This window comes from Ursus americanus, chromosome 10 (assembly GCF_024610735.1).
Source record: "Ursus americanus isolate L20-20 chromosome 10, mUrsAme1.1.p, whole genome shotgun sequence".
Classification (NCBI taxonomy): Eukaryota; Metazoa; Chordata; class Mammalia; order Carnivora; family Ursidae; genus Ursus; species Ursus americanus.
In genome coordinates, this window is record NC_142136.1 from 58,874,440 (window position 1) to 58,901,917 (window position 27,478).

The window sequence follows — 27,478 nt, forward strand, 5'->3', positions numbered from 1 at the left end:
CACACAGCCCGACCTTTTTCCAGTTTAAGAAATCTTTCTGTAAGCATCCCCCTCAGCCTGCCACTGGTGAATACTGCATCAGCTTAGGCTCAGGTAACTCAGCTATGGGGAGCTCACAGCATTGGGAGACAGCCTTTGCAAGTAACCACCATCCTCCTTATGATGGGCTCTTTCGTCTTAATTCTTCTTTTTTTTCTTTTTTAAGATTTTATTTATTTATTTATTTAACAGAGAGAGAGAGACAGTCAGCGAGAGAGGGAACACAAGCAGGGGGAGTAAGAGAGGAAGAAGCAGGCTCCCAGCAGACCATGGAGCCCAATGCGGGGCTCGATCCCAGGACCCTGGGATCACACCCTGAGCCGAAGGCAGATGCTTAACAACTGAGGCACCCAGGCGCCCCTCTTCTTAATTCTTCTTAACTCTTAACTTCTTCTTAATTTAACCTAGGGACCAGTCTCTGGCTCCCATGAGAGCTGGTTCACTGCTTCATCCACAGGACCTAACACAGTGCCTTGCAACCTAGCAGGCAAGCGGGAGATATTCGTTGGATGTATGGAAGGAAGGAAGGAAGGAAGGAAGGAAGGAAGGAAGGAAGGAAGGAATGAAGGAAGGAAGGAAGGGAGGGAGGAAGGTGGGGAGAAGGACGGAGAGAGAGGGGAGAAATGCCCTCTCTGAGTGCTATCGAATGATATATCTATATACTTATCCCACTCTCATGCTATGGCTTAGAGTCCAAAACATGCAAACAATATACTTAAACTAATTAAAGATTTGGGGAGATTTCAAGTAAAGCAATTATAGAACTGTAACTCTCCTAACACCTAAAAACTATTCCAGGCTTGAGTGTCATCAATAAAACTCTGCTTTAAAGTGAATTCCCCTCTGATAGACTGGTGATGGGTAATAAGGAGGGCACGTATTGCATGGTGCTCTGGGTGTTATATGCAAGTAATGAATCATGGAACATTGCATCAAGAACTGGGGATGTACTGTATGGTGACTAATATAACAAAATAAATATTATTAAAAATAAATAAATAAATAAAGTGAATCCCCCGGGGCGCCTGGGTAGCTCAGTCCTTAAGCGCTTTGCTCAGGGCATGATCCCACATCGGGCTCCTCTGCTGGGAGCCTGCTTCTTCCTCTCCCACTCCCCCTGCTTGTGTTCCCTCTCTCGCTGGCTGTCTCTCTCTCTGTCAAATAAATAAATAAAATTTTTTAAAAAATAAAATAAAATAAAAAATAAAAAAATAAAGTAAATTGCCCACTAGGGGCACCGGGGTGGCTCAGTCGGTTAGCGTCTAACTCATGATTCCCGCTCAGGTCCTGATCTCAGGTTGTGAGGTCCAGCTCTGCATCGGCCTCTGCACTAGGAGTGGAGCCTGCTTGGACTTCTCTCTCTTCCTCCGCCCCTACCCTCCCCCTTAAAAAAGAAAGAGAGAGAGAAAGAAAGAAAAGGAAAAAATCATTTAAAAAAGGTTAAAATGAACTGCCCAGTTAAATAAATAGATAATAAATAAATAAAAATACATAAATTGGCCACTGATTATGGGAGTATGAGTCGTGGTCAGATGAAAAACAGCCTCATGCATTTTCAAATAGTAACACTTAATACATGCCTGAGAGATAATTACTAAGAATTTCATTCATTTCCAAATGTCTTTTTCATTTCTTTAACTTGTAACAATTTATAGCCTATCGCCTATTTAGAACTTAGCACAATGCCTAAGACCTTAATAGAAATGTATGGAATTCTGCATCGGTCACAAGGACAGACTTTTGACAGAATCTGCTTATACTTTCCCCAAGTGAGCATTTACTCATGGACAACATAGTCTCTTTCTCAAATTAAGTCATCGGATTTATTAACTACTGTATCTAAGAAGAACAAGACGGTTAATAGAGCCTATATTGCATATAAGCACGTGCATTCACTTTTATTAGTAATAAATAAGGCAAGTCACCCTGTCTCAATCTTATTAAGCTATATCTTGGATTGTTTTCTTTCTCTTTTACAGAATCTCATTTGCTACAAGTTTCAAGTGCCCAATGACTGATTTATTGTTTTCTTCACAGGAGGAGGGGAGAAGCCCTAGGTACCTGGTACCCAGCAAAAGCCGGGACGGCAGAGTCATCAGTGGAATTCCTCAAAGTGACCAAGGGCCAGATGAGGGGTTCCTTGCTGGTACAACCAGGTCACAAGCCTAAGAAGGCTTGACGGGTGTGGCTGGCTCCCTCCCCGGGGCCTGCTCTGTTTCCGATCTGGGCTTCGCTGCCCCAGGCAGTGCTCCTTCCCCTGGCTCCCTGCAGGACCTCAGGCTCCAGGAATTTGGACCGAGTGGTAGAGACATCGCCGGCAGAGACGGCAATTGCCAGCTTCCTCCCTACTCTGTCTTGTGATTCAAAGCAGACTCTGCTCCACTTTTTAAAAAGGGGAGCACATTAATGCTGGCAACCCACAAGAACAGAATCGAGCAAGGAGACACAACAGTCTGATGCGAGAGTCCGTGAGTAAGCAGCTCATTCGTGGTGAACTATGGCGGGGATGTGGTCATGGGAGCCCAGGGGCACAGGAGACCGATGGCTGAGTGTCCTTGTGGGAGGTCATAGGAGCTGCAAGAACACTGGGACTTGGTCATTTCACAAATGACGCTGGGCTGGGACCTGCTACCTCCAAACACACAGAAAGACACCCCCCAGACACACACACACACAATCCACCCCCACGGTACCAAGCCATCCCAACCCTGCATTTGTGCCCGGCTGCAGGAAAGATGCTTCTCCATCTTGTGCCTTTATCTGAAGGAAACATCGTTGAGCCCAGCGGCCTTATTTGCGAACTCCTCATAGGAAGTGACTTTGGACTGGGCTTCTCTCAGGCCAATCCTGTCTGATACCAAAGTTAAATAACTTAGCAGAAAGTGCTGCGGGCTGTGTGTGTGGCGTAGTCATTGAAACTCCTTGGCTTTCCCCTTCTTTGTATTAATTTCCAGATAGTTCTCTCTCTGCCTTGGAGGGGTATGATTCTTCGGTAGGAACGATACTGGCATAACTCGGCTATCTGCGAAGTGCCGTTTTTTATGAGAATAGTTGACATGACAAAAATTCTGATATTCTAGGTACGATTAGTTCATGTAGGAGTATTTTCACGTGCATTTATATCCTTCGTGTTTTATATATCACTCGTGGAAGACCAGGGCTTGAGTCATGTATTTTCTTTCTTTTATATATGTATATAGTGATTCAACACCCACACATCACCCGCTGCTCATCACAAGTGCCCTCCTTAACCCCCATCCCTATTTCCCCCATCCCCCCACCCTCTCCCCTCTGATAACCATCAGTTCTCTATAATTAAGAGTCTGTTTCTTGATTGGTCTTTCTCTCTCTTTTTTTTCCCCCTTCTGTTTTATTTTGTTTCCTAAATTCCACGTATGAGTGAAATCATATGGTATTTGTCTTTCTCTGACTGACTTATTCCACTTAGCATAATACTCTCTAGCTCCATCCATGTTGTTGCAAATGGCAAAATCTCATTCTTTTTATTGCTGAATAATATTCCATTGAATATATACACCACCTCTTCTTTATCCATTCATCAATTGATGGACACTAGCCCATGTATTTTCTTTCTTTTTTTTTAAGATTTATTTATTTGAGAGAGAGGAAGAGAGACAGTATGAGCTGGGGGAGGGGCAGGGGCAGAGGGAGAAGCAGACTCCCTGCTTAGCAGGGAGGCCAACAGTGGGGCTCGATCCCAGGACCCTGGGATCACGCCCTGAGCCGAAGGCAGACACTTAACTGATTGAGCCACCCAGGCATCCTCTAGCCCATGTATTTCCTAAATGATTCACCAAGGGCCCTAAATCTCATCCTCCCTGTATTGGAAATACAGCTACCTTGTAAGACTGTTGTGATCATTAACTGAGAAAATACAAAGTCCTTTGTAATGTACTGTATAATTTTTATTATTAATTATTATTATTCATGATAGACATGGCACAGCTATAAGCTGGCTAAATACCAAGAAATAGGAGTAGAATGTACTTCTTAGTTTCTTTTCCAACCCAGTGGTTTACTTCTGACCAGACCAGGGCCTTGGCCAAGGTCACACATTCAGTAAGTGACAAAGCAGCCTAAAATCCTTTCAGCTCACAGTGTGGCTTCACGCCTGTGCTCTAATGCAGACACATCAGCGTGCAGTAAGGCAGTGGGTGTGGGACGAGGCCGGGGCCAGGGGAGCAGGACTGGCCCCGGGACACCTCCCTCGGCCGTTGTCAGCCCTGAGCACAGAGCAGTTCTCTGCCGTGTGGGACTGCAGGCCTCACCGGGCATCTCCTCCCTCTGCACTGCAGGAAGCCTCCCTGCCTCCATGCGGCCGGCCCTGTTTACACTCTTCCTGCTTCACCCCTGCCTCCATGGAGGACACGGCGACCTCCACGAGGACCTGACCTTGCTGAAGACTGAGCTTGCACTTCGCCTCTACCAGGACGCGGCAGCCCCTAGAAATGGCAGCAACGTTGTCATTTCTCCTGCCGGCGTGTCCCTCCCTCTGGAGATCCTGCAGTTTGGAGCCCAAGGGAACACTGGCCGGCAGCTGGCACAGGCGCTGGGTTACACCGTCCACGGTAAGAGGCCTTCTCACGCTCCTGCTCCCGCTGCGGCTCCCACTCCCGCTCCCGCCCAGGCTGCCTCAGGAGCCGGGCATTCTGTGAATCTAGCAGCGGGCGCCGCATGTCGGCCGGTAGAGAAGGGAGACCACCTGGAGGAAGGAATGCCCCGGGCGGCCTTCAAACTTCCGATCGTGGTCCCCTTGATGATCTCTGAGTTTCCCTTCCAACCTCAGGTTTCGGGGCAATTTTTCAATTTCATTTTACTAGCCCTTCGGCAGAGCCTACCAGGTGCCAGCAAGTGTGCAAAGCACCTTGCAATTTAAGGTAATTTAATCAATTGTCAGAACAACATAAGTGTCATCATGTCTTCTGATGCTCAGAGAAACCATATACAATTGCTAAGCCTCGAGAGATGACGAAATTATAAATCATCCCTATTTTAGAGATGAGCGAATAGACACCGAGAGTTTAAGCAACTTGCCCGAGGTGACGCAGCTAGTAAGTCGCAGACTTGAGACGCAAGCCCAGGTCGTCTAGTTCCAGAGCCCGTGCCCTTGGCCCACCTACTATCATAGATCTGTGATTTCTAGCCAGTGCCATCGCTAGCCACATAACTCTGTGATTACGTAGTTTAGAGCGGCTCTGTCAGCAGCGGCACGAGTCTTGTGAACGCCAGGTCAGCCGCACCTAGCCTACGCTCGGGGCCTCTGGCTCCGTGCCGGACCCCGGAGCCCACCTGCCAGCTCCATGCTAACACAGACACGCATGCACATGGCTTCTGCTTCTCTATCTTGGAATAGGATAGCAATGATAAAGGATGGGAGCTGCAACTGTATAAATTATATATGTATATATATATATTATATATATATATAAATTGTTCTAGCAAGTGTACCGGGTGAAAGCTTCCTTCAAGCTAGAATCTTGAGGTGGCGAGTAAAAGGCCAACGCTGAAGATGTCGGGGAGCAAAGCACCAGCCCTACACCCCGTCTCCCTCCCTCCCACGCCCTGTCCCCTACCAAAATAGGTCCCGCGCTCCTGCAGGCCAGCTTCATTCTTCTCAGGAAAACTATCACAGGAACGCCCGTATCCCCAGACGTAGGCTTCAGCCGCATTAGATCAAGTACTCCTGAGCTCCTGTTGCAGGAGCTGGAGCTGGGCCAGGAACTCAGCATCCAGAAAGACCAGGAGAACCCCGAACCCAAGCAGCTCGGTCTCCTAGGAACGATGCACGTAGAAATACCACTCTAATGCGGCCCAGGAAGTGTATTTATTTGAAACAGGTTAGTAGAGGGGAGGGAATGATTTAGTCCACTGGCAGATCAGGAAAGCTCCCCAGAAGACATGGGATCTGAGCTGAGTTACGAAGAATAAATAGGCGTGTGAAAGAGAGACAGGCATTTCAGCCTTAAAACAGAGTCTCACAAAAGTCAGGATTAGGGGACAGAGAGAAATGCACGTGTAGCTATACCGCAGAGAAAGGGAACTAACTACAGCCAATTCTCTGTTGTCAGGTATAGGCACAGTACCTGGCTAATCAAATATGATTAACAGGGTTTCCATAGACCTCATTCGAGAATTATCAAATGTCAAGAATGCTTAATAGTCAAACTCTGTGGGACATAATCCCACCCCTTTTTTTACCCATAAACTGCTTTATTATCTTACAGAGCCATGGGTAACTAACATGAATAGAGATGTGCCACTTCTAGAGTTCCAGTTAATAGAATACCCCGGAACTTTGATTCACCCCAACCTCGCTCAGAGAACCATGCGCACTGTTTAAAATAACACATCAGTACCTGCCCGAGCCCAGTCTTCCCTTTAAAAGTCAATACAGGGGGGCGCCTGGGTGGCACAGTGGTTAAGCGTCTGCCTTCGGCTCAGGGCGTGATCCCGGCGTTATGGGATCGAGCCCCACATCAGGCTCTTCCGCTATGAGCCTGCTTCTTCCTCTCCCACTCCCCCTGCTTGTGTTCCCTCTCTCGCTGGCTGCCGCTATCTCTGTCGAATAAATAAATAAAATCTTTTAAAAAAAAAAAAGAAATAAAAAATTAAAAAAATTAAAAAAATAAAAAAATAAAAGTCAATACAGGGCAATAAAATGTATAAAAAACAGTATCAAGCACATGCCAGGGTCCTGGGGCATTGTTCCTGTTTAATCAACAGAAAGACCTGTCCACATTTGCAGTGGGGCACATCAGCATTGTCTCGTTCTCACTGCGTTTCCAGCCAGAACGTGACAACCAGGAGCTTTGCTAGGATTCCCACCTGCTGGTCATACAAGCACAGCATGAGACTCAGAACCGACACCCGTGGTATTCCCTAAAGAGCAGCCTTGTTTTCACCACACAAAACACACAATTTCCTGATGTTCTAAGTTTGAGGGAGTTCTGGTGCTTTTCTAGGTAACTTGATAAAGAACACTTTATAGGGGCGCCTGGGTGGCTCAGTCGTTAAGCGTCTGCCTTCGGCTCAGGGCATGATCCCAGCATTCTGGGATTGAGCCCCACATCAGGCTCCTCCACTGGGAGCCTGCTTCTTCCTCTCCCACTTCCCCTGCTTGTGTTCCCTCTCTCGCTGGCTGTCTCTATCTCTGTCAAATAAATAAATAAAAAATCTTAAAAAAAAAAAAGAGAATATAGCTTTCTATTAAGCGTAAGAATAATGCCAAGAACAGAAGTCTCAGAAATGAAGGTGGCCTGGCTCTTGGGAAAAAATTCGGTTTGATAATGGTATGGATTTCACTTTTCCAGTCATTATATCATTTGATCCTCATAGAAACCACATACATTAATAATTCCCATTTTACAAGTGAAACAAGAGGTTAACAATTTGGCAAGACTCAGCAGGTGGCAGAGCCAGAATTCAAGCCCCAGAGTCTCTGACCCCACACCCTATGTTCTTTCCACAATTCCTTCATCCCACTTTAAGCCCCTGAGCAGATACATAAAGATATAAGTATCTTGCTTTTTTTTATTTTTAATCAGAGCCATCCCCATTATTCCCTCGGCCCAACCAAACCCTTTGACGCCATCCTCAACTCGGCCCTCTTATAATTCTCCGGCAAGTAAAACATTAGCATCACCAAGGCTGTAGTTTGAGAATTTTATATTCATTAACCTTACAAAGTCAGGTGTCACCAGATTCCGTGTCCCATTCGAGAAGTTCAGTTCAGCAGATGGACTCAAAAGGAAGGCACTCTCCACACTGGTCTCTCCAGTGAGTTAAAAGGCTCATCTGTAGAAAGAGAAATTCATGAGAAAATACCATTTCTTCTTCCAGCACTTTCCTCCCACCTTGTGGCCATCTGAGAGACCCTCTCTTCAAACCCTCTCACCGCCCTCACTACATTCCTGATCTAGGGCAGTGCCCAGAACTTCCTTCCTCCTCCTTCCCTCCCTCGTGGGTTCTGTACAATCTACCTGCCTGCCCTCCAGCAAGAAAGATGCTCTCTGGAGGGGGAGGGAAGGGAATTCAGGCAGCAGTGACAGGATTCTCTTTCAAAGGCTGCCAGAGAGGAGCAGTTTGTCATGGCTCACGTCATCAGTCCTTCTTGCTCCAAGGACCCGGGAAGCTCACAGTAACACCGCGAAATAGGGGGCTGTGTGCTCCAGACCCTGACAAGAGGAGGCGGCTCTCCAGAGCAGAGCAGGTGTCCTGTCCTTCACCTACGGGCAGAAGGGTGCCGAAGGGCCACCTCCTACCACCCGGTGGCACTGAGCAAGAGTATTAATTTGTCTGAGCCCAGCTCCTTCATCTATAAATGGGGGTCACGATAGCAGTGAATTCACAGGCTCACTGAGAGGATTAAATGTGAGCATGAATGTAGCACAGGGTCTGTGAACACCGTCAGTATTTCTTATACTGGCGACGTATATTCCAGCAGCATCTAGAAAAGCTCTTCCCGTGTGCAAATGGGCAGACACACTAGGCTCAGGTGAAGAGCTTTCTGCTGCCAATTTACTACACTATGGACCAGTGAAATGTCTCACCTTGTCTCTCCAGATGGCCGCCATTTTACAGGTACATGATGAGGAAAATCTGGCAATAGGCATTTTTTTCATTCATTTATTTTCTCATTAAAATAAAAGCACCGGAATTAGGCTCTGATTCACGAGATATACACCTTGAGTCTGTTTTTTACAGTTGTGGATTCTAAGAAGTGCTTTGGTCGTGACAGTTTTCTGGGCAAGTGAAATCCGTGCACAGCTGTGATCTGTAACCCAGTGGCGGGGGCCCTGGCCAGGGTGTATTCTGGGTGACTGTGCCCCTCCATAGAACTTTGGCCGAGCAACCTGGAGGTCTGCTGCCATCCCCTGGCCTGGCCTCTGACACATGACGGGTGTTGGTGTGGAGGGACTCCAGGCCTTGTCAGAGAGTCCTTCCAACAGGTGCCCTGGGAGAGCCAGGCCGGGGCAGTGCAGGAGGAAGGCGCAAAGCATGTGTCTCCCAGGGCCGATCTGTGGTTAGCCACGGGGCTGTGCCTAGAGGAAGGAGAGGCAAGGAGGACAAGGGAAGGGCCATGTACCAGAGGCAGCCTGCACAGGAAGGGGACCTGCCTGCTGGAAAAGCCCAGCTTCCATGTGTCAGGGGCAGCCTAGGATACTCAGCTGTGCCCTGACTCACCAGTGGGGGAGAGGCCCTGCTCCAGCTCCGGAGTCTCTCCTAGGGCAGACTAAAAGCCACAGCTTGTAAATAACATCATGAAAAAGAAATCCACTATTGATTATGGGGAGAAGGAAGCAATCTCCTGTGTAAGTAGTAAATAAACAGAAGTCCAGCCACCATCCAAGAAGGTGGGAACTATTGACTCTCTCAGATGCTTATTATTTCCTCAACATTCTTGCAGGTTCTTGCTGGCGTTAATAGCATCAGCTGTCCACTGGGTCTCAGGGAGACGGGGATGGGAGGCATTCTTACCTTTCCTTTGTGTTTCTCACATAGTTCTAAAAGGGGCCACACCTAAATGTCCCTCCGGCTTCTGACATGCGGTTGTGGGAACAGATCTAGGGCCCTGTACAAGATATATTGACAATTCGACCCTGTGGCCACCATCTGTCATGGTTATTTATGATGCTCTCCATAAATCGACCGACTTCTTAAATATTTGAAGCCCCATCGCCCTGCACACCAGACCTGCAGTTTTCCCAGCCCTCTCTACTCTCAATGTAACGGCTCAACATGTCTGACTCAAGAAGTTGAGGAGGAATAGCCTCTGGGATGTTGGTAGTGATTTTCTATTTGACTTAATCACAGCTTGATTTCTCTCAGATCTTGCACCGCTTTCCCCCCAGGACCCAGGCCAACTCCTGAGCAATTTAGTTATGACTTATCCAAATCGACTGTAATTGGTAGATGAACCTGAGACAAGAGTGGTGTTGCTGAGGGCCCATTTCAGGGCACTGTGCGCAGAGAGAGGGTGCTAACTCCTTGCCTACGCTCACCACTGTCAATTTATCCCAAACCTTTCTCACAGACCAAAGAGTGAATGAGTTCTTACACGCTGTTTACGCCACACTACCCAGCTCCGGCCGAGGCACCAAGATGGAGCTGGCCTGCACCCTTTATGTGCAAGCAGGAACGCCACTGTCCCCCTGCTTTGTGGAGCAGGTCTCCCGGTGGGCCAACAGCAGCGTGGAGCCAGCCCACCTCAGTGAACCCGACCGCACCAGCCTCCAGGCCAGTGAATGGGCCTCTAGGAAGATCACAGGTAAAAGAAACCATTCACCTCGGTGAGGCTGATGTCAGAAGGCTATAAACACAGGTACTCAGCGTTGCAGGTCAGAAGTCACATGGATAGACACTCAGGTCACCCCCAATTGCAGCAGCAGAAGTTTGTCCTCTTGGGAGACCTACCCTTAAATGATGTGCTCTATGAAGAAAGCAAAGCTGACATTTGGCCTCCTTCTGTACATGCCCTCCCAGGCACACAAAGAAGGGGACTTTTCAGAGCCTCCTACCTCCAGGAGAGCCCTGCAGGCTTTGTTCTATGCACCTGTTCCCCTTAAGGTGTATCCCTGACCCCCCCCCCCGCCACCAAGCTCTGTTGTCATCTACAATTAACATTCTGTGACAGCAAAATACATAGGTGCCAAAGAAGTTCTTGGAATTTAGCTTAAGGAAATAATTCAAGAGGAGAAAAAGTTGTATGTAATAAGGCATTTAGTCTTAGAAAAAGACTTAAAAATAACCTAACTGCCCAGCAGTTGGGGATGAGTCTATGAATTATAGGACCTGCATATCATGCAGTTGGAATTATTAAAGATGGTGAAATTTATTACATTTACTGAGGTTCCTTTACTGAGTTAGCACTTTTCTAAGTGCCCCATGTTCATTACCTCTGTTCACCCTCACAGCAATCCCAGGAGATAGGTGCTGTTATTGTCCCCAGTTTACAGAGAGAGGAACTGAGGCACAGAGCTAGGATCCCAACCCAGTCTGCCTCTAGCATTCCTGATAATTACAAAATCCCTACAGAAATAGGGAGAAGGTGCAAGACCCAGTGTTGTTTAAAACACAAACTAGGAAGCGATGTGTACTTTGTGATTGAACTGAAAACGGGTGTGGACAAGTGCACAGAGTTAAAATGCCAACATTTAGGTGTTTATCGATAACTCCCTGTCAGTTTTCTCCAGTGTTTCATAACGTCTTTTCAGTGTACTTAAGTGTTTAATTCACTGTGCTGTGGGGCGGGGATGGGGCAACGACACACAGTTAGCTGATTGTCCTCCATGGAGGAAGGGCAGCCAGGGAAGAGCCTGGAGTCTGGGGCCAGCCTGCTTGGGTTCAAATCCGAGGTCTCTGTCTCTGTCTTGAGCAGCTGGGTGGTTGGCGGCTTTGCCACGCACCAGTGTGTGACCTGGGACAACTGCTCCAAGCTTTGGTGCCCCATCTGTAAAACTGGGGAAAACCATTGAACCCCTGCCAGTGAGGGTCTGTTAAAGCATTTAGAACAGAGCACAGTGTGTGTTTTTATTACTAAAGGGCTGAGGCAACAACCGTCCCTGAGCCTGCTGCCTTCTCTCCGGTGATGCAGGGGATTTAAAGACTGTGCCCTGAACGTCACTGTCTAAGCAAAGGCTCTGCCAGGGATGAGGCTTGGCGGCTGGGGTGGTGAGGGGGAGGGATGGGGAGGGGGGAACACCGCGCGGCAGCCGGACCACCACGCAGCTCCTCCCAGGCCCGAGCAGTGCGTGCCTAAGGGCCCTTGGGAAACGCCCAGCTGGGACCAATGAGAGCCTCCCACCCGCCCGGCAAAGGATGAAGCACGGTCTTCAGCAACAGCTAGTTACAAACGCTACAATTCCCCGACTAAGGATACTAACAAGCATGCTACATAGCCAACCTCGGGGATGCCCCAGAACCCTCCAGGACAGGGGCGCCGGTCTCGGCAACACAGTCGCTGTCTCGCTTGCAGGTGACGAGCCAGGTGGCCCAGTGTGGGAGCATGGCGGCGGTGCCGCCCTTGCCCAGCTGGCACTGGTGAGCACCATGTCCTTCCAAAGCACTTGGCGGCAGAGATTCTCCTCCGCGGACACTCAGCTCCTGCCTTTCACCGGCGCCCAGGGCCTCGTCCTCCAGGTGCCCATGATGTACCAAATGGCCGAGGTCAACTACGGTGAGCTCCTTCCCTACCGGTGGGACCATCTTAAGTGAGAGGAACACGGGAGCAATGTGGGCGGGGAGAGGAGGGCCGTGTCTGCTCTAGAAGGATCCGCAGTGTTCCTCTGTCTTCCCTCTGCTGTGAGGTGTGTGTGGAGTAAGGAGAGCCCAGGGGGCAGGAAGACCCAGGGAGGACAGTGAGGAAGCAAAGGACGAAAGAGAAACCTAATTTAATGCTTGAGCTTTCCGCCTGCACCTAGTAAGAGGGGTTAGTGTAAAACCAAAAATGTTTGGACCAAACCACCCCCACCCCTGCAGGCACCCCCATAAAATGAACAGCCACTTCACGGTTTGGTGCTGAGAAAGGACAGAAGATTGAGTCCAGTCTAGAAAGCTCTCAGAGTGCACCTGCATGAGCTTCCCCACGCTGCCTGGATGGTCACTCATCCCAGCCCACTAGGGCGCAGGTGTGCAGAGTGCCGAGCCAGCATCAGGAGCCCCCACCCTGCAGGCTGGCTCGAGGTGTGGACGCCTCCGTGGAGCCCCAGCAAGGCAAGAGAAGAAGAGGAGAGAGGACCCAGCCACCTGTTCCCACACACTTCTCTCGCAGCCCTCATTTGCGGGTTCAGCCCTTCCAGCTGTGGGACTAATTCTGTTCCCATTCAGGGAAAAGCCAGTGAGACAGTGTTTTAGGAACGCCAGCATTTAGAAAACTTGCTATAATCCGGCTTTGATTCCATGCGGGACGCGCTGTGAGTGCTCATCACAATTTAATCCTTTGTTTATTCGACCAGTAATTATTAAGAGGTCAAGATGAGAGCGGAAGAACGTCAATTGGATAAGTAAATATGTATTTATGACTATTATAGTTCTTGTTCCCAGTGTTTTCCCCGTTGCTGCTGTGACCCATGCTGGTTTATCTGACTGTCAGCTGCATATAATTTCCCAATTTTATATGATATCTGGGTTTAGAGCTTTTGTTGAAAGAAAGATCTGGCACAAAGAGGCTGGGTCCCCACATGGCCACAAAAGGCCAGGATTGGAATGACTTCCCCTTTAAGACAGGGCGCCTGGGTGGCCCTTCCCCGGCTTGCGGGACAGAACTAAAGCCTCTCCCCCCCCACCTCTACTGAACCCCCAGGCCAGTTTCAGGACTCTGCAGGCCATCCGGTGAGGGTGCTAGAGCTGCCTTACCTGGGAAGCACAGTGAGTCTGCTCCTGGTTCTGCCACGGGACAAAGACACCCCACTGAGCCTCATTGAGCCACAGCTCACAGCCAGCATTCTCCACGTCTGGACCTCCAGCCTCCGGAGAGCCAGAATGGACGTGTTCCTGCCCAGGTGAGTGGCTGCGTCGTCCATACAGGAGCCAGTTGGCCAGGCCTGGATTAGAGGACCCGGGTGGTCTGACTCCTAGAGGTTAGGCCAAGAAGGACCCTAGAGTTGGGGTCCGGGTCAGAGTCTCTGCTGACTAGCTCAGGATGCAGATGGAACAGAATTTCCCAGGGTCTACTCAAGAGAAGATACTCTGCCTTCACTGGGCCAGACTGGAGCTCCCAGGCTTCATGCTACAACCAGTTGTCTGAGCAGGGAAAGAAAAACAGTGCAGTTACCTTGGCGGAATGTGCCCCAAATCTTATCACATCGTGAGAGTATACAACTGTCGTTTTTCCAAAACCAGAGGCGAGGTAGTTTATGTAATTGAGCAAATACCAATATAATTCTGATCAGAAGGCAAAGCAAGTTGTAAAAAATTCAAGACTTTTAGTCTCTGTCCTGAAGTTTCTCCTTCTTTCTCAATAGATTGAGTCTTAAGGTACAAATACAAATTGTCAAAAAGTTAAATGATGGTTCTAGATTTTGCTTTTCCAAAGCAAAACTTATTTGCAAAGCTCATTACTTGACAAAGAATTCCTTATCGAACATCTTTAAATGATAAGCTTCTCTGGTACATTTGAAATCAGAGTAAACTTGTAATTAATTTGTAGACCAGCATTAAACAAGGAATGCTGTCCGAGGGCTCGGGATGTGGATTCTTCATGCTCCTTCCCACTGGCTGCTTTGGCCTCCTCTGCTGACCAGGCCCCCAGCAGCACTGAGCCAGAGGTCTTGGCAGTGCTCCTTCGAGGAGTTAAAAATAACCCCAGACACTGAAATAAAAACACACAAAGAGAGACCCAGTGAGTTAAGGGCCAAGGTCTAAAGTGGGATCCGGGATAACCAGGGCAGAAGGTGAAAGTAACTCTAAGATAAAGCCTGTGTCTCTCCAAACCAAATATCTGGAGACCCCAAATGAAAACACAAAGACAGGATATTTCAACAGATCTTCTCTAATCTTTCTGTTATATTTGAGAGAAGCTCAGGGAAGGAAGAGGAGCTTTCGATGTGAAAAGTAGAGAGAAAGTGCAACCCGGTGCAGGAATTTGCCAGTCTTTTCTGAATGAGGAGACAGATGGCTGGCCTCATCCTGGAGCAGCTGCTGTGAGGAAGAGGCCCCCAGCAAGATGCCCAGCTCCTTTGAGAGCCCTCCACCTCTGATTCCACCTTCAGAGCACCCAGAGCTTGAGGAATGATCTGAAAAACCCCGAAGACGGGGACAGGACGGGAAGGCAGAGATCATAACATAGTATTGGTTAACACTTGGCCTTATCCTGATAGATTTCTTTTTTTATCTCCCTAAGACTATTGAGCCTGCCGTCCAAGAAGGATAGAAGGTTTTAGGAAAATGAGACTGTTTCACAAGCAAAACCCACCAATAAAGAAACAGCTTCAAACCTTTGAAGGAATAAATAGAGAAAGTATTAAAACTATTTTAGGTCTAAATTTGGGTACAAAACTTTGGACCATGGTAGACACAAGTCAAGTTTTGGGCAAGAACTTCCCTCTAGTTCTGTAAATCATTCAGTCATCATTTACTATGATCTGCTTTACAGCCAGCCTGCATTTTTCACTTAGCAAGAGCAAAACCTTTGGCACTCTGTGGGTAGCAGTGTAAAAATCATGTGGCAAGGAGGTGTGCCTTTGGGTTAAGTATCACCAAACAGTGTATTAGTAGATTCTGGATGAATGAAGATGTCTAGTTTCCAAAATAATATTTTACTTATTAAGAAATGAAATAAAATGTATAGGGACAATTAGTCTTCATTAGAGATATTAGAATACCAAAAGAATAATCAAGAAAGCCAACGAGTGTTAACAAGGGTCATTTATATCCATAATAATGTAATGCCCCACAAGAAAGACTAATAATGTCAAATATATATTTTGTTTTGTTTTTTAAAGATTTTATTTATTTATTTATTTGACACAGAGAGAGAGACAGCGAGAGAGGGAACACAAGCAGGGGGAGTGGGAGAGGGAGAAGCAGGCTTCCCGCTGAGCAGGGAGCCCAATGTGGGGCTTGATCCCAGGACCCTGGGATCATGACCTGCGCCGAAGGCAGATGCTTAATGACTGAGCCACCCAGGTGCCCCAAATATATATTTGTTTAATGACTAAGACACTTGGTTGTTAGATCGACATATTAGGAAGCTAAGCATGAGCGTTTTCTTTCTGATAATGGAAGTATATTTAAAAGTAATAGTATTTTTTTGTTGAAGTATAATTAATGGACGGTATTATAGTAGTTTCAGGTGTACAGTATAATGAATCAGCAATTCTATACATTAGTCAGTGCTCATCATGATAAGTGTATTTTTAATCCCCATCACCTATTTCACTCATCCCTCACCCACCTCCCCTCTGGCAACCACCAGTTTGTTCTCTGTATTTAAGAGTCTGTTTTTTGTTTGTATCTCTTTTTCTCTTTGTTTGTTACAAGTATGTTAAAAATCCATCAGGTCTCATATATAAGGAAGTTTTGACCTTCCTTTCAAAGAGTTACTAATTGTCATCATGTGTGGATTATGTTTTTCTGTGGACGTTTTCTTTCTTTCTAAAAAATTGAGATATAATTCACCTAACCATAAAATTCATTCTTTTAAAGTGTACAATTCAGAGGTTTTTAGTATATCGGCAAAGTTGTGCAACCATCACCACTATTTAATTCCAGAACATTTTCATCCCCTCAGAAGGAAACTCCATGCCCGTTAGCAGTCCCTCCACATTCCTTCTCCCTGTTAGTGTCCTAGGCAACCACTAATCTACTTTTGCGTTCAGTGGACCTGTCTGTACTGGACATTTCATATAAGTGAAATCATACAACATGCAGCCTTCTTCGTCTGGCTGCTCTCACTTAGCATAATGTTTTTAAGGTTCATCCTTGTCTTAGTATGCATCAGTGCTTCATTCTTTTTTATGGTGGGATAATTTTCCATCGTAGAAATATACCACATTTTGCTTTATCCATTCATTGGTTTATAGACATTTAAGTGCCTGGAAAGGTTTTGGCTTGTTTTCACTTTTGGACTTCTGGAACACATTCACATGCACATTTTTGTGTGGCTATAGGTTTTCAGATATCTTGGTTATATAGCCAGAAATGGAAATACTGGGTCATGTGTTAACTCTGCGTTTTACATTTTGAGGACCCACCAGCCAGTTTTCCAAGGGCCTATACCGTTTTACATTCCCACCAGCAATCTGTGAGGTTCCAGTTTCTCCATCCCCTTGTCAACACTTGTTTTTGTCTCTTTTTTGATAAGTCCCTCTTCATGTGGGCTGTGTGGCGGTACAGAGTTTCAGTTTGGTATGATGAAAGTTTCCAGAGTGGATAGTGGTGGTTGGACAGTGATGTGAATATACCTAATGCTACTGAATTATGCAATTAAAATGGTAAAATTTTATGCGGTGTATATTTTACTACAGTTTTTTTTTTTAAAGTCCTTCTGAATGGAGGGGAGGATTAAAAAGTAGGGATGTTATAGAGTGTACATTCAGGAAGTATATAGTTATTCTTAGTTACGTTAGTTCGGATACATCTACCTCCTCTCCCTTCTAGCAATGCCCTCCTCTGTGTTTTGGCTTCTCAGGCTGGAGGCAAGAAAGCTGCAACCTGTCTGACCTCACTGCAGTGTGTAACACCTGCTATAGAAGAAGAAAAACCCCATCTTTTTTATTGTAGCCATCCTAGTTGGTGTGAGGTGGTTTCCATGGTGACTTTCATTTGCATTTCCCTAATAACCGATGACGTCAAGGGTATTTTCATGTGCTTTCTGGCCATTTACATATCTTTTTTGAAGAAATATCTTATTGAATCTTTTCTGCACTTTTAAATTGGTTCTTTTTATTGCTGAGTTGTAATAGTGCCTTATATATTCTGGGTACTGGTGCCTTATCAGATTTATAATTTGCAAATATTTTCTCCCATTTTGTGGGTCGTCTTTTCACTTTCTTGATGGTGTCCTTTGAAGCACAAAACTTTTTAATTTTAAAGAAAGTTCAGTTAATTTATTTATTTCTTTTATTTCTTGTGCTTCTTTTGATGTCATTTCTAAGAAACCATTGCTTAACCAAGGTCACAAAGATCTATGTCTGTGCTTTTTCTTGGAATTTTATCGTTTTAGCTCTTATATTTGGAATTAATTTTTGTACGTATTATGAGATAGAGTTCCAATTTCATTCTTTGTGTGTGGTTATCCAGTTGTCCCAGCACCATTAATTGAAAAGACTATTCTTTCTCTCATTGAATTTTCTGTATACCTTTGTTGAAATTAATTGACTATAAATGAATGGGTTTATTTCAGTGGGTTTACTTTCAATTCTATTCTATATGCACAAATGTCTATACTTTAGCCAGTATGACACAACCTTGATTACTATAATGTTTAGAAATCAGGAAGTGTTAGCCCTTCAGCTTTGTTCTTCTTTTTTCAAGATTGTTTTGGCTATTCTGAGTCCCATACATTTTCATATGAATTTTAGGATCAGATTATCAGTTTCTGCAGAAAAGGCAGCTGAGATTTTGATGATGGTTGTGTTTAATCTGTACATCAATTTGGGAATATTGCTGTCTAACAATGTTAACTGTTCCAATCTGTGAACACAGAACTTTTTTCATCTTATTTATATCTTCCTTAGCTTCTTTCGATTATGTTTTTTAGTTTTTGGTGTATAAGTTTTGCATTTCTTTTGTTAAAATTATTTCTATGTATTTTATTCCTTTTGGTGCTATTATAAATGAGATTTATTTGCAGATTATTCATTGCTAATATAAAAAAACACAACACAGTTGACTTTTGTACCTTGATCTCATATCCTGCCACCCTGGTGAACTCATTTATTAGTTCTAAGAATTTTTTCACTCTTGTGTGTGTATTCCTTAAGATTTTCTATATACAAGACTAAGTCGTCTGTGAGTAGAGAGAGGTTTACTTCTTTCTTTCTAATCTGGGTGCACTTTATTTATATTTTTTGCATAATTGCCCTCCACACTCTTCAGGACAGTGTTAAATAGAAATGGTGGACATCCTTCTCTTATTTCTGATCTTAGGAGCAAAGCATTCAGTCTTCACCATTAAGTATGATGCTAGCTGTGGGTTTTCTGTAGAGGCCCTTTTTCAGACTGAAAAATTTCCCGTCTATCCAAGTTCATTGAGTTTTTTTTGTTTTCATGAAAGGGTGTTGGATTTTTTTTCACATGCTTTTCTGCATTTATTGAGATGATCATGTAGCCTTTGTCCTTTATTCTGTTGATATGGTGTTGTATTACATTGATTGATTTTCGTATGTTGAACCCACCTTGCATTCCTGGGATAAATCCCACTTGGTCATGGTGGGATTTATATTTTGCTGGATTCAATTTGCTAGTATTTTGTTGAGGATTTTGCATCTATATTCATAAGAGATATTAGTCTGTAGTTTTCTTTTCTCATGATATCATTGTCTGGTTTTGGTAAAGGGCAGTTTTTTTACTCAAGATATTTTTGTAGCATTTCTTCTGGGCTGGCCTTCATAGCCATACAACAAAAAAAATCACTCTCACCTTTTATGGTCATACCTCACTCTTACTATTATCTTTAGTTACTAAAAATGGTATTACCCAGTTTTATCACCTACCATAATCACCATATTTGGCTCAAACATCCCTGAGCTTTTTCTCAATATCCCTGAGAAACAACAAAACCACAGTGGTAACAGTAAAGCGCATGAGCTGTGCTCATGTTGAAAAGTGTTGAGCACTTTACAAGAATTATTTCACTAATCTTCACAAAGCTAATAAATAAGCACTACTATTATGCTCATTTCACAAATAAGGAAATGGAGGCAAAGAGATGTAAAGTAACTTGCCCCAGTTCCTTCAGCTAGTAAGAGCCTGAGCCAGGGTTCAAAACCTGGCACTGGACTCTCAAGTTCATGCTCTTAACCAGTATGTTTCAGCATTAAGAGTTTCCAAAAACGGGGGCGCCTGGGTGGCACAGCGGTTAAGCGTCTGCCTTTGGCTCAGGGCGTGATCCCAGCGATCTGGGATCGAGCCCCACGTCAGGCTCCTCCGCTGGGAGCCTGCTTCTTCCTCTCCCACTCCCCCTGCTTGTGTTCCCTCTCGCTGCCTGTCTCTATCTCTGTCGAATAAATAAATAAAATCTTTAAAAAAAAAAAAAAGAGTTTCCAAAAACGGATGTGTTTTAAGTATTTGAGAAAATTTCAGAAGAGGTGGTGCAAAATTTTTTTGAGAATGTCTGCATATTTGGAGAAAGCATATGTACCTTTTTGGGAAACTATTCTAAAGATCCAAAATATATTATTTATGAGAAAATATGATAGTCGTGTTTAAAATATTGGTCACATTGTCTTGTATGGCAATGAAGATCTTTAATATTAAATGGTCTTGTCCAGTATTTTTACTTCCCTACAAGTTCTGCATAGTTTATAGAAAAAAATCATCTAAATTCCATTTCAAACTTTTTTATTTTCAAAGAAAAATAATGTGAGCAATTCTTTAAAAGGATCCTTCAACAGTAAAATTTTAAATGCCTTGCCCTTGAAGAAATATTACAAAGTTGGTGTGTTGATTCTTCCTGCTTGCAGGACTTATTAGGAACACCAAAGCTTTAACTTGCATTCCTTCCCTCCTGTGTATCAAAGGCACACACTGCACACAGCAAACACAAAAATACGTCTTATCAAATATGAACATATTACATGAGACACTCCACAAGAGTGTGGAGGGCAAAGAACATATTACATGAACTGTTAATTGTCAATCAACAGCTTCTTTTCTGCACCTACTATGTGAGATGCCCCAGGAGATGGGAGGTAGCAGAGTGCGGACGCCAAGGGCACAGGTTCTGCACTCAGACAGCCTTGTTGTGAGTTGAGTTCCACCACGTATTCATTACATTATCTTGGGCAAGTGTCTCAATCTCTTTAGGCTTCAATTTTCTCATCTGTAAAATGAGGATAATAATAACACAGTTATGTGAAGATGAAATTAGATAATCCACATGTAACCCTTGTCAAAGTGTCTAGCACATGGGAAGCATTCATTAATTAGTTACTATTAGGAAACAAAAAATTGACTGGGATAGCCTCTCTTCTCAAGTAGTTTATAATAACAGTAATAGGAAGCATAAATAACAGTAGTAGGAAGCAGAATATTCCATACACCAAAAGAACAGAACGAACAAAGTGTTAATGGGGCTTTAGCAACCAAAGGACACAAAACAGCTGGAGAGGAGAGGTGGGGATAACAACTGAATTGAGCTCAGAGGAAATGGTAGTAACTCAAAGGCAATCAAAGGAGATGGGGTGGAAAGAACAGCAAAAGCAAAGGTATAGAGGTGGAAGAGAGCCCTGTGTGGTCAGACTACTCAGTGGGTAGGGTTTCTGAGAAGGAGCAATGAAAAATAAAGCTGGAAATGAGGCTGGACATCCCTGACTTCCAAGTTAGGGAGTTTGGCAGTCATGTGGTGTGTCTGAAAATATTTTAAATGAGATTGGTAAATGAAAGTTGATGGTTTGTTTTTGTTTTTTAGATTCAGGATCCAAAATCATTTCAATTTAAAAAGCATTTTAAATTCTTGGGGAGTCACCGATCTTTTTGATCCACTCAAAGCTAACTTGAAAGGAATTTCAGGTAACACTTCTTCTTTCAAGCTTTTTGGCATTGTGCTTGGGGGCAGTTTTGTCATACTTTGATTAAGGGATTTTCATCTACAGAGGCTTCAATGGTATGGTCAGACTTAACATTATTTAAAAGAATAAAGAAAGCTTTGCTTTATATAAGAATATGTTGCTTCAGATAACAGCCAGATTTGGGTTGGACTTTGTGGGGGAGGAGTGTTTCTTGAGACTTCTAAGCACCATTTTTTTTAAAGACCACCTATAGGGTGAGGTCAATGGCCATTGAACACAATAGAACTCACCCTCCCTCTGCCTGTCATGACTAGGAGCATGCCGGGGACAGTGGTGCAGTAACAGGGCTCTTCATTTGGACTTCCCACTGTCATGCCAGTCTTGCAGTCGCCCTTTGTTTCTACCTCTTCGCTCTCCCTCCCTTCTTGTACCATTTCTGTCCTCTTCTCATAAACTAACCTTGAAACTTTCCCTCATCCATCCAACTTCCTTTCTTCACATTACTCATGTACCTGTAATCTTGCCCTAAAGTGTTCTCCTTCCCAAGCCCATATTAAATTTCTTTGCCCCTAGTAGACATGCTACTACTAATCAACAGGAGCCGTATTTGCTTATGATCTCACAGGGAACTGACATCAAATATTAAAAAAGAATGGAATGCTGAAACCTTATGTTCCAGAATCTTAGAAGCAATTAGTTAAACCATTGCTAATTCCAAAGGCTCAGGTCTGTTTCTGCTCTGGATAGTAATAAATTATCTGTCTGAAGATGATACCATAGCAGGTATTTTCATTGGCCTTGATGATTTCTTTGCCTGATGAGCTTCAGAATCTCCATGTTAAATGTTAGAACCTCATCACACAGAGTTTTCTAAAGCTTTGCTCAAAATCTTATTAAGCAATCACACACACACACACACACACACACACACACACACACACACAGAGGAATTTGGTCCAAAAATGCAGTCTTGGCTTGTGCTTTAGATGTAACCAGACAAACTGAATGGCAGTTACTTATCAAATACAGCATAGGAGGAAGGATCTATTCTAGAGTGTTTAAAACACACCAGCGCTGTTCTCATTACCTAAACATGCAAAGAGATAAGCAAAGCAATAGTCAGGCTTGGGCACAGTGCCCCCAACAATGCTTGGTGCACAGTGGCTATCCAATAAATATTGTTGACTTGGTTGAATGACTCAATCAGAAATTTTCCCTGGTGACACAGCATAATCTGACACTGTAGGGATAAGAGGAAGACTAGAGTGAAAGGATCAGAGGTCAAGGAAAGAGGAAGGGATAAAGAACTTGAGGGTACTCTATCTTTAATAATGCGCAAAATCCAGTCACAGTGTCTTCTTGTGACTTCAGAGCTCAGCTAGGGCATTCCTGCTGCTGCTGCTGCTACCATTCTTCTTTTGATCATTCTAGTTCAAAACTGTGGGGCCATTCTCAACCTTTTCTTCCACACCACTACATTCAATTAATCACTGGGACTCACTGATTGTTCCTTCATAGTTCTTAATCTCTCTGCCTTTATGTCCTAGAAGTACATCTCAAATGCCATTAATCCTATGTCCTCCAATAGGACTGAGCCTAACCCACCCACATCATGCAGCTCCCCTACTGATTAAGAGCTCCAAGGTCCATAAGATATAACAAGCAACCTAGTTTAGAAAGAATAATTTTTCATATCTTTTTTATAATGCAGTCAAAGTCTATGTAGATTTGTTCAAACCAGCAGAAATATAGGCTCATGGATCTAACTTGTTAAATAATTATTGAGCAGTTAGCATGCCACGTGTGAAGCTTGAATTCATGTTTCTTACTGATAAAACACATTAGCTTTATCTTCTCCCATAAAGTTTTTTTTCCTCTAACACAGGGTCACCAAACAATAATCCAATCCCTGTTTTTGTAAATAAAGCTTTAATGAAACAGCCACTCCCATTTATTTACAGATCATCTATGGCTGCTTTCCTGCTACAATGGCAGAATTAGGCAGTTGCAACAGATACCTTATGGCCTGCAATTGCCAAAATATTTAATATCTTGCCCTTTACAGGTAAAGTTTGCCAACTACAGTATTGCTTTCCAATGTCCTTCTTTACACATAATCAAGAGACTAGACACTTCTGTGCCTAAGTGAGCTGTTGACTTAATTATGGAGACATGGTGACTGACTCTGTCTAACAAATAGTTTCATCATTCCTAAAATGAGGTAGCTACCACCCACCTCACATTTTACTTATGGAAATACAATTCTTTAATATATAGCAACGCATTAGCAGAGAGCTTGCCAGAAAATAAGTCATCAGGAAATGTTGGTCTCCTTTCTTACAATTAATAAGAGGTTACCAAGCTGTTCTGTACTATTGATAGAAGCTCAAACCACAGGGAACATTTGGCCTTTTCTTTTCATTTGGTTCCAATGCCCAGAATAATTTTACTCAAGTTCTCCTTCCCCATTTAAAAGTGATTCGTCTCTTCCTTCGTGGCATCAAATCCTTTCCTACTACCTGAAAAAACTTGTTCAGTATCATCTCAAGGCCCAACTGAGCCCAGGTTATAATTTTTCTCCCCAGACATCCTTGACACTATATGTTATAAAGCTTTTAAGAATAATTCCAGTTTCACTTATACTAAAGGTACCAGCAGGAGATATACTTCTTGAGCAATCAGAAGAATCAGGAGGCTTTGATACAAAGCCATGCTTCCTAATCCAAGAAATACTTCTTTTGCATAAAGTTAAAACTTTGAAGAAACTATCTTATTCTTAACTTTTATAAATGAATAATTAGTTTCCAATCTCTGCTCCGTGAGAACTACAAGCTCTGAGTTACTACAACTTAAATGAGCAAACCACACATAGTTGTTTGATTACATACCGAAGTTAACTTATGCCACACCAGATGACTGATCAGAGCTGCAATAGGTCATCAAGATGGTGAGATAAGTCATTCCCAACTTCAGTTCCCCTCCTAAGAAGGCCAACTAGCAACTATCCATAGACAAGTCATGACTGGGAATCCCAGAACCAGATGTGAAGCTGATGCCCCCTCTGAACAACAGAGACTGAGAAGGACCACATTAGGACAGTAAGAGGAGCAGCTACACTTGGACTGCAGGCTGACACAGCACTGCCCCAAGAGTGCCCTCTCAGGCCTACTACAATTTCTCCAGTGAGAAAAGAAAGTCAAGGTGGATAGCCAACTCTTCCAGTGTTGTAGGACACTTTCTGGAAGATCCATTCAGGTCTTGCCTCCTGGGGACAACTTAGGAATCAGATAGAGATGGAGAAGTGGGAGGCAAGTGTTACATTAACCAGCACTCAAACCTTGGCAGACCATGTTCCTGCCTATAGCAGTACCTAAGCAAAGACTCCAACCAGCAGGAATGCCCATCTGCAAAGCCATCCTGGGGCCCCATATGGCCAGAGAGCTTGGTTGGCAGTTCTGCCTGATTTGGGTCCCTAGTCAGTGGGCCATACTACCACTCTACCTTGCAAGAAAGCAAATTCACAGCCCTACCCAACTGCTAGGCATAGTTTCAAGTCCCATCCATCAAGGAAGCCTGACAAGAGAACCCAGCTAGCTGAGAAGCCCTCCTACAGCTCTGCTTGGGTGGAGAAACTGGCCAGCAGCCCTACCCAACTGTTGAGCATATGCCCTACCTCCACATAACCAGGGAGTCTGAAGAATGACCTTGGGCAGCCTTGCAGCCCAGCCCACAGTGCTACCAAGTCACAGAGCCCAGCCTGCAGCCCCACCCAACTTCAGGGCACAGCTGGCAGCCCCACCTGAGCATGGAGCCTGGTCAGCAGCACCATCCAGTTGGGAAGCACAGCATGAGGCTACCTGACCAGGAGAGATTGTAGTCCCTCTCATAGTTACCCAATCATGGTGTCCACCCAGTGGTACCACCCTGCCAGGGAACACAGTCCACAACCTCATCAACCAAGAGTTGATTGCAGACTTAGGGGCTCAACCTGACAGTGAAAGGGTTGAGCCACTAACTCTGACATAGCCAGAAGCACCGCCTGAACAGTGAGCCCACCCAGCCACCCTGCTTGAATACAGAACCCAACCAGCAGTCCCATCCAGCCATAGAAACCAGGCAGCAGCACCGCCCCTGCAAACTCAGAGCACATGGAGAGGCTTTGCCCACACAGAGATGATGATAGTAAGCCCTCCTCCCCACAAATTCTACCAGCTGACTGGTAAAGGTCTTTCCTTACCAAAGCAAACCTGTAAAGCCTGGAAAAGGAGACCACTTACTGAAATGCACAGATACCAATACAAAGAAGGACCATGAAAAATCAGAAAAATATACCATCCAAAGAAATGAATAAAGCTCCAATAACTACCCTAAAATATGGAGATGTATGAACTGTCTGACAAAGAATTCAGGACAATCCTCTAAAAGAAGTTCAGTAGACTACAAGAGCACAGAGACAACTAAACAATATTAGGAAAATAGTGCATGAACAAAATGAAAAGTTAAAGAAATAGAAACCATTGAAAAAACTGAAACAAAACAAAACAAAAAACCCAAACAGAGACCCTAAAGCTAAAGAATAAAATGACTGCACTGAAGAATTCAGTAGAGAGCTTCAACAAGACTCAGCCAAGTAGAGGAAACAAGCAACTAGAAGATAAATCATTCGAAATTATCTAGTCAGAGGAACAAAAAGATAAAAAGAATGAAAGAGGGGGCACCTGGGTGGCTCAGCTCTTAAGTGTCTGCCTTCGGCTCAGGTCATGATCCCAGGGTCCTGGGATCGAGCCCCAGATAGGGCTCTCTGCCTGGCTGGAAGCCTGCTTCTCCCTCTCACACTCCCCTTGTGTGTGTTCCCTCTCTCACTGTCTCGCTCTGTCAAATAAGTAAGTAAAATCTTAAAAAAAAAAAAAAAAAGATAGAGTGAAGAAAGCCTGTGGGAATTGGGCAGTCCCCAAAAGAAAAAATATACTCATTATGGGAATCCCAAAAGATGAAAGGAAAAAACAGCGAAAGTCTGCTTAAAGCAATAATGGCCAAAAACATCCCCAAAATGGGGAGAGAAATGGGTTTCCAGATTCACGAGGCCCAAGGAATCCCAATAGGTTGAACCCAAAAAGGGCTACACCAAGACACATTATAACTAAATTGTCAAAACGAAGACAAAGAATTTTAAAAGCAGCAAGAGAGAAGAAACAAGCTACATACAAGGGAACCCACATAAGATGATCAATGGATTGCTCAACAGAAACTAGAGGACAGGCTAGAGTGGAATGACACCTACAAAATTTTGAAAGAAAAAAACTGTCAATCAAGAACACTATACCTGGCAGAGTTGTCCTTCACAAGTGAAGCAGAGATAAAACTTTTCCAAACCAACAAAGGCTAAGGGAATTTATCACCACTACACCTGCCTTACAAGATATGCTAAAGGACATTCTTCAAGCTGAAATAAAGATGCTAATTAACACCGTAAAAATGTATGAATATGTAAAAATCACTGTAATGGTAAATATATAGTCAAAATCAGATTCTCTAGTATGTAATAGTGGTACATAATTACAACTAATCAGCAAATTCAGTAAAGTTGCAGGATAAAAAATGAACATACAAATATGAGTTTCTTTATACTAACAATGAACTATCTGAAAAAGAAATCAAGAAAACAATTCCACTTACAATTGCATCAGAAACAATAAAATACTTAGGAATAAATTTAACCAAGTGAAGTGAAATATCTCTACATTGAAAACTTCAACACACTGATGAAAGAAACTGAAAAAGACACACATAAATGGGAAAACATCCTCTGCTCATGGATTAGAAGAATTAATATTGTTAAAGTGTCTCCACTACCCAAACCAATCCTCAGATTCAATGCACTCCCTATCAAAAGTCCAATGGCGTTTTCCACAGAAATAGAAAAAAAAACTCTAAAATTCGTACGGAACCACAAAAGACCCCAAATAGCCAAAGCCATCCTGAGAAAGAACAAAGCTGGAGAATCACATTCCCAGAGTTCAAATGCTATTACAAATCTATAGTAATCAAAACAGTATGGTACTGGCATAAAAACAGACATGTAGGCAAATGGGATAGAATCAAAACCCCAGAACTAAATCTAGGTATATTCAGTCAACTAATATTTGACAAAGAAGCCAATAATACTCCACAGGGAAAAGATAGTCTTTTCAATGAATGGTATTGGGAAAACAGGATATTCACATGCAAAAGAATGAAACTGGACCCGT

At 44.1% G+C, this 27,478-nt stretch overlaps 1 protein-coding gene across 1 annotated transcript in view; it reads left to right on the top strand.

Moving 5' to 3' along the window:
* Positions 1-4,372: 4,372 nt before the first annotated feature.
* The window catches only part of SERPINE3 (serpin family E member 3), a 32,497-nt gene continuing 9,391 nt past the window's right edge, over positions 4,373-27,478 (top strand). The window contains exons 1-5 of the mRNA XM_045796876.2: positions 4,373-4,628; positions 10,094-10,327; positions 12,035-12,235; positions 13,361-13,559; positions 21,131-21,231. Of these exons, the coding sequence (XP_045652832.1) occupies positions 4,373-4,628; positions 10,094-10,327; positions 12,035-12,235; positions 13,361-13,559; positions 21,131-21,231 (991 nt within the window). The remainder of the gene's footprint in view (positions 4,629-10,093; positions 10,328-12,034; positions 12,236-13,360; positions 13,560-21,130; positions 21,232-27,478) is intronic.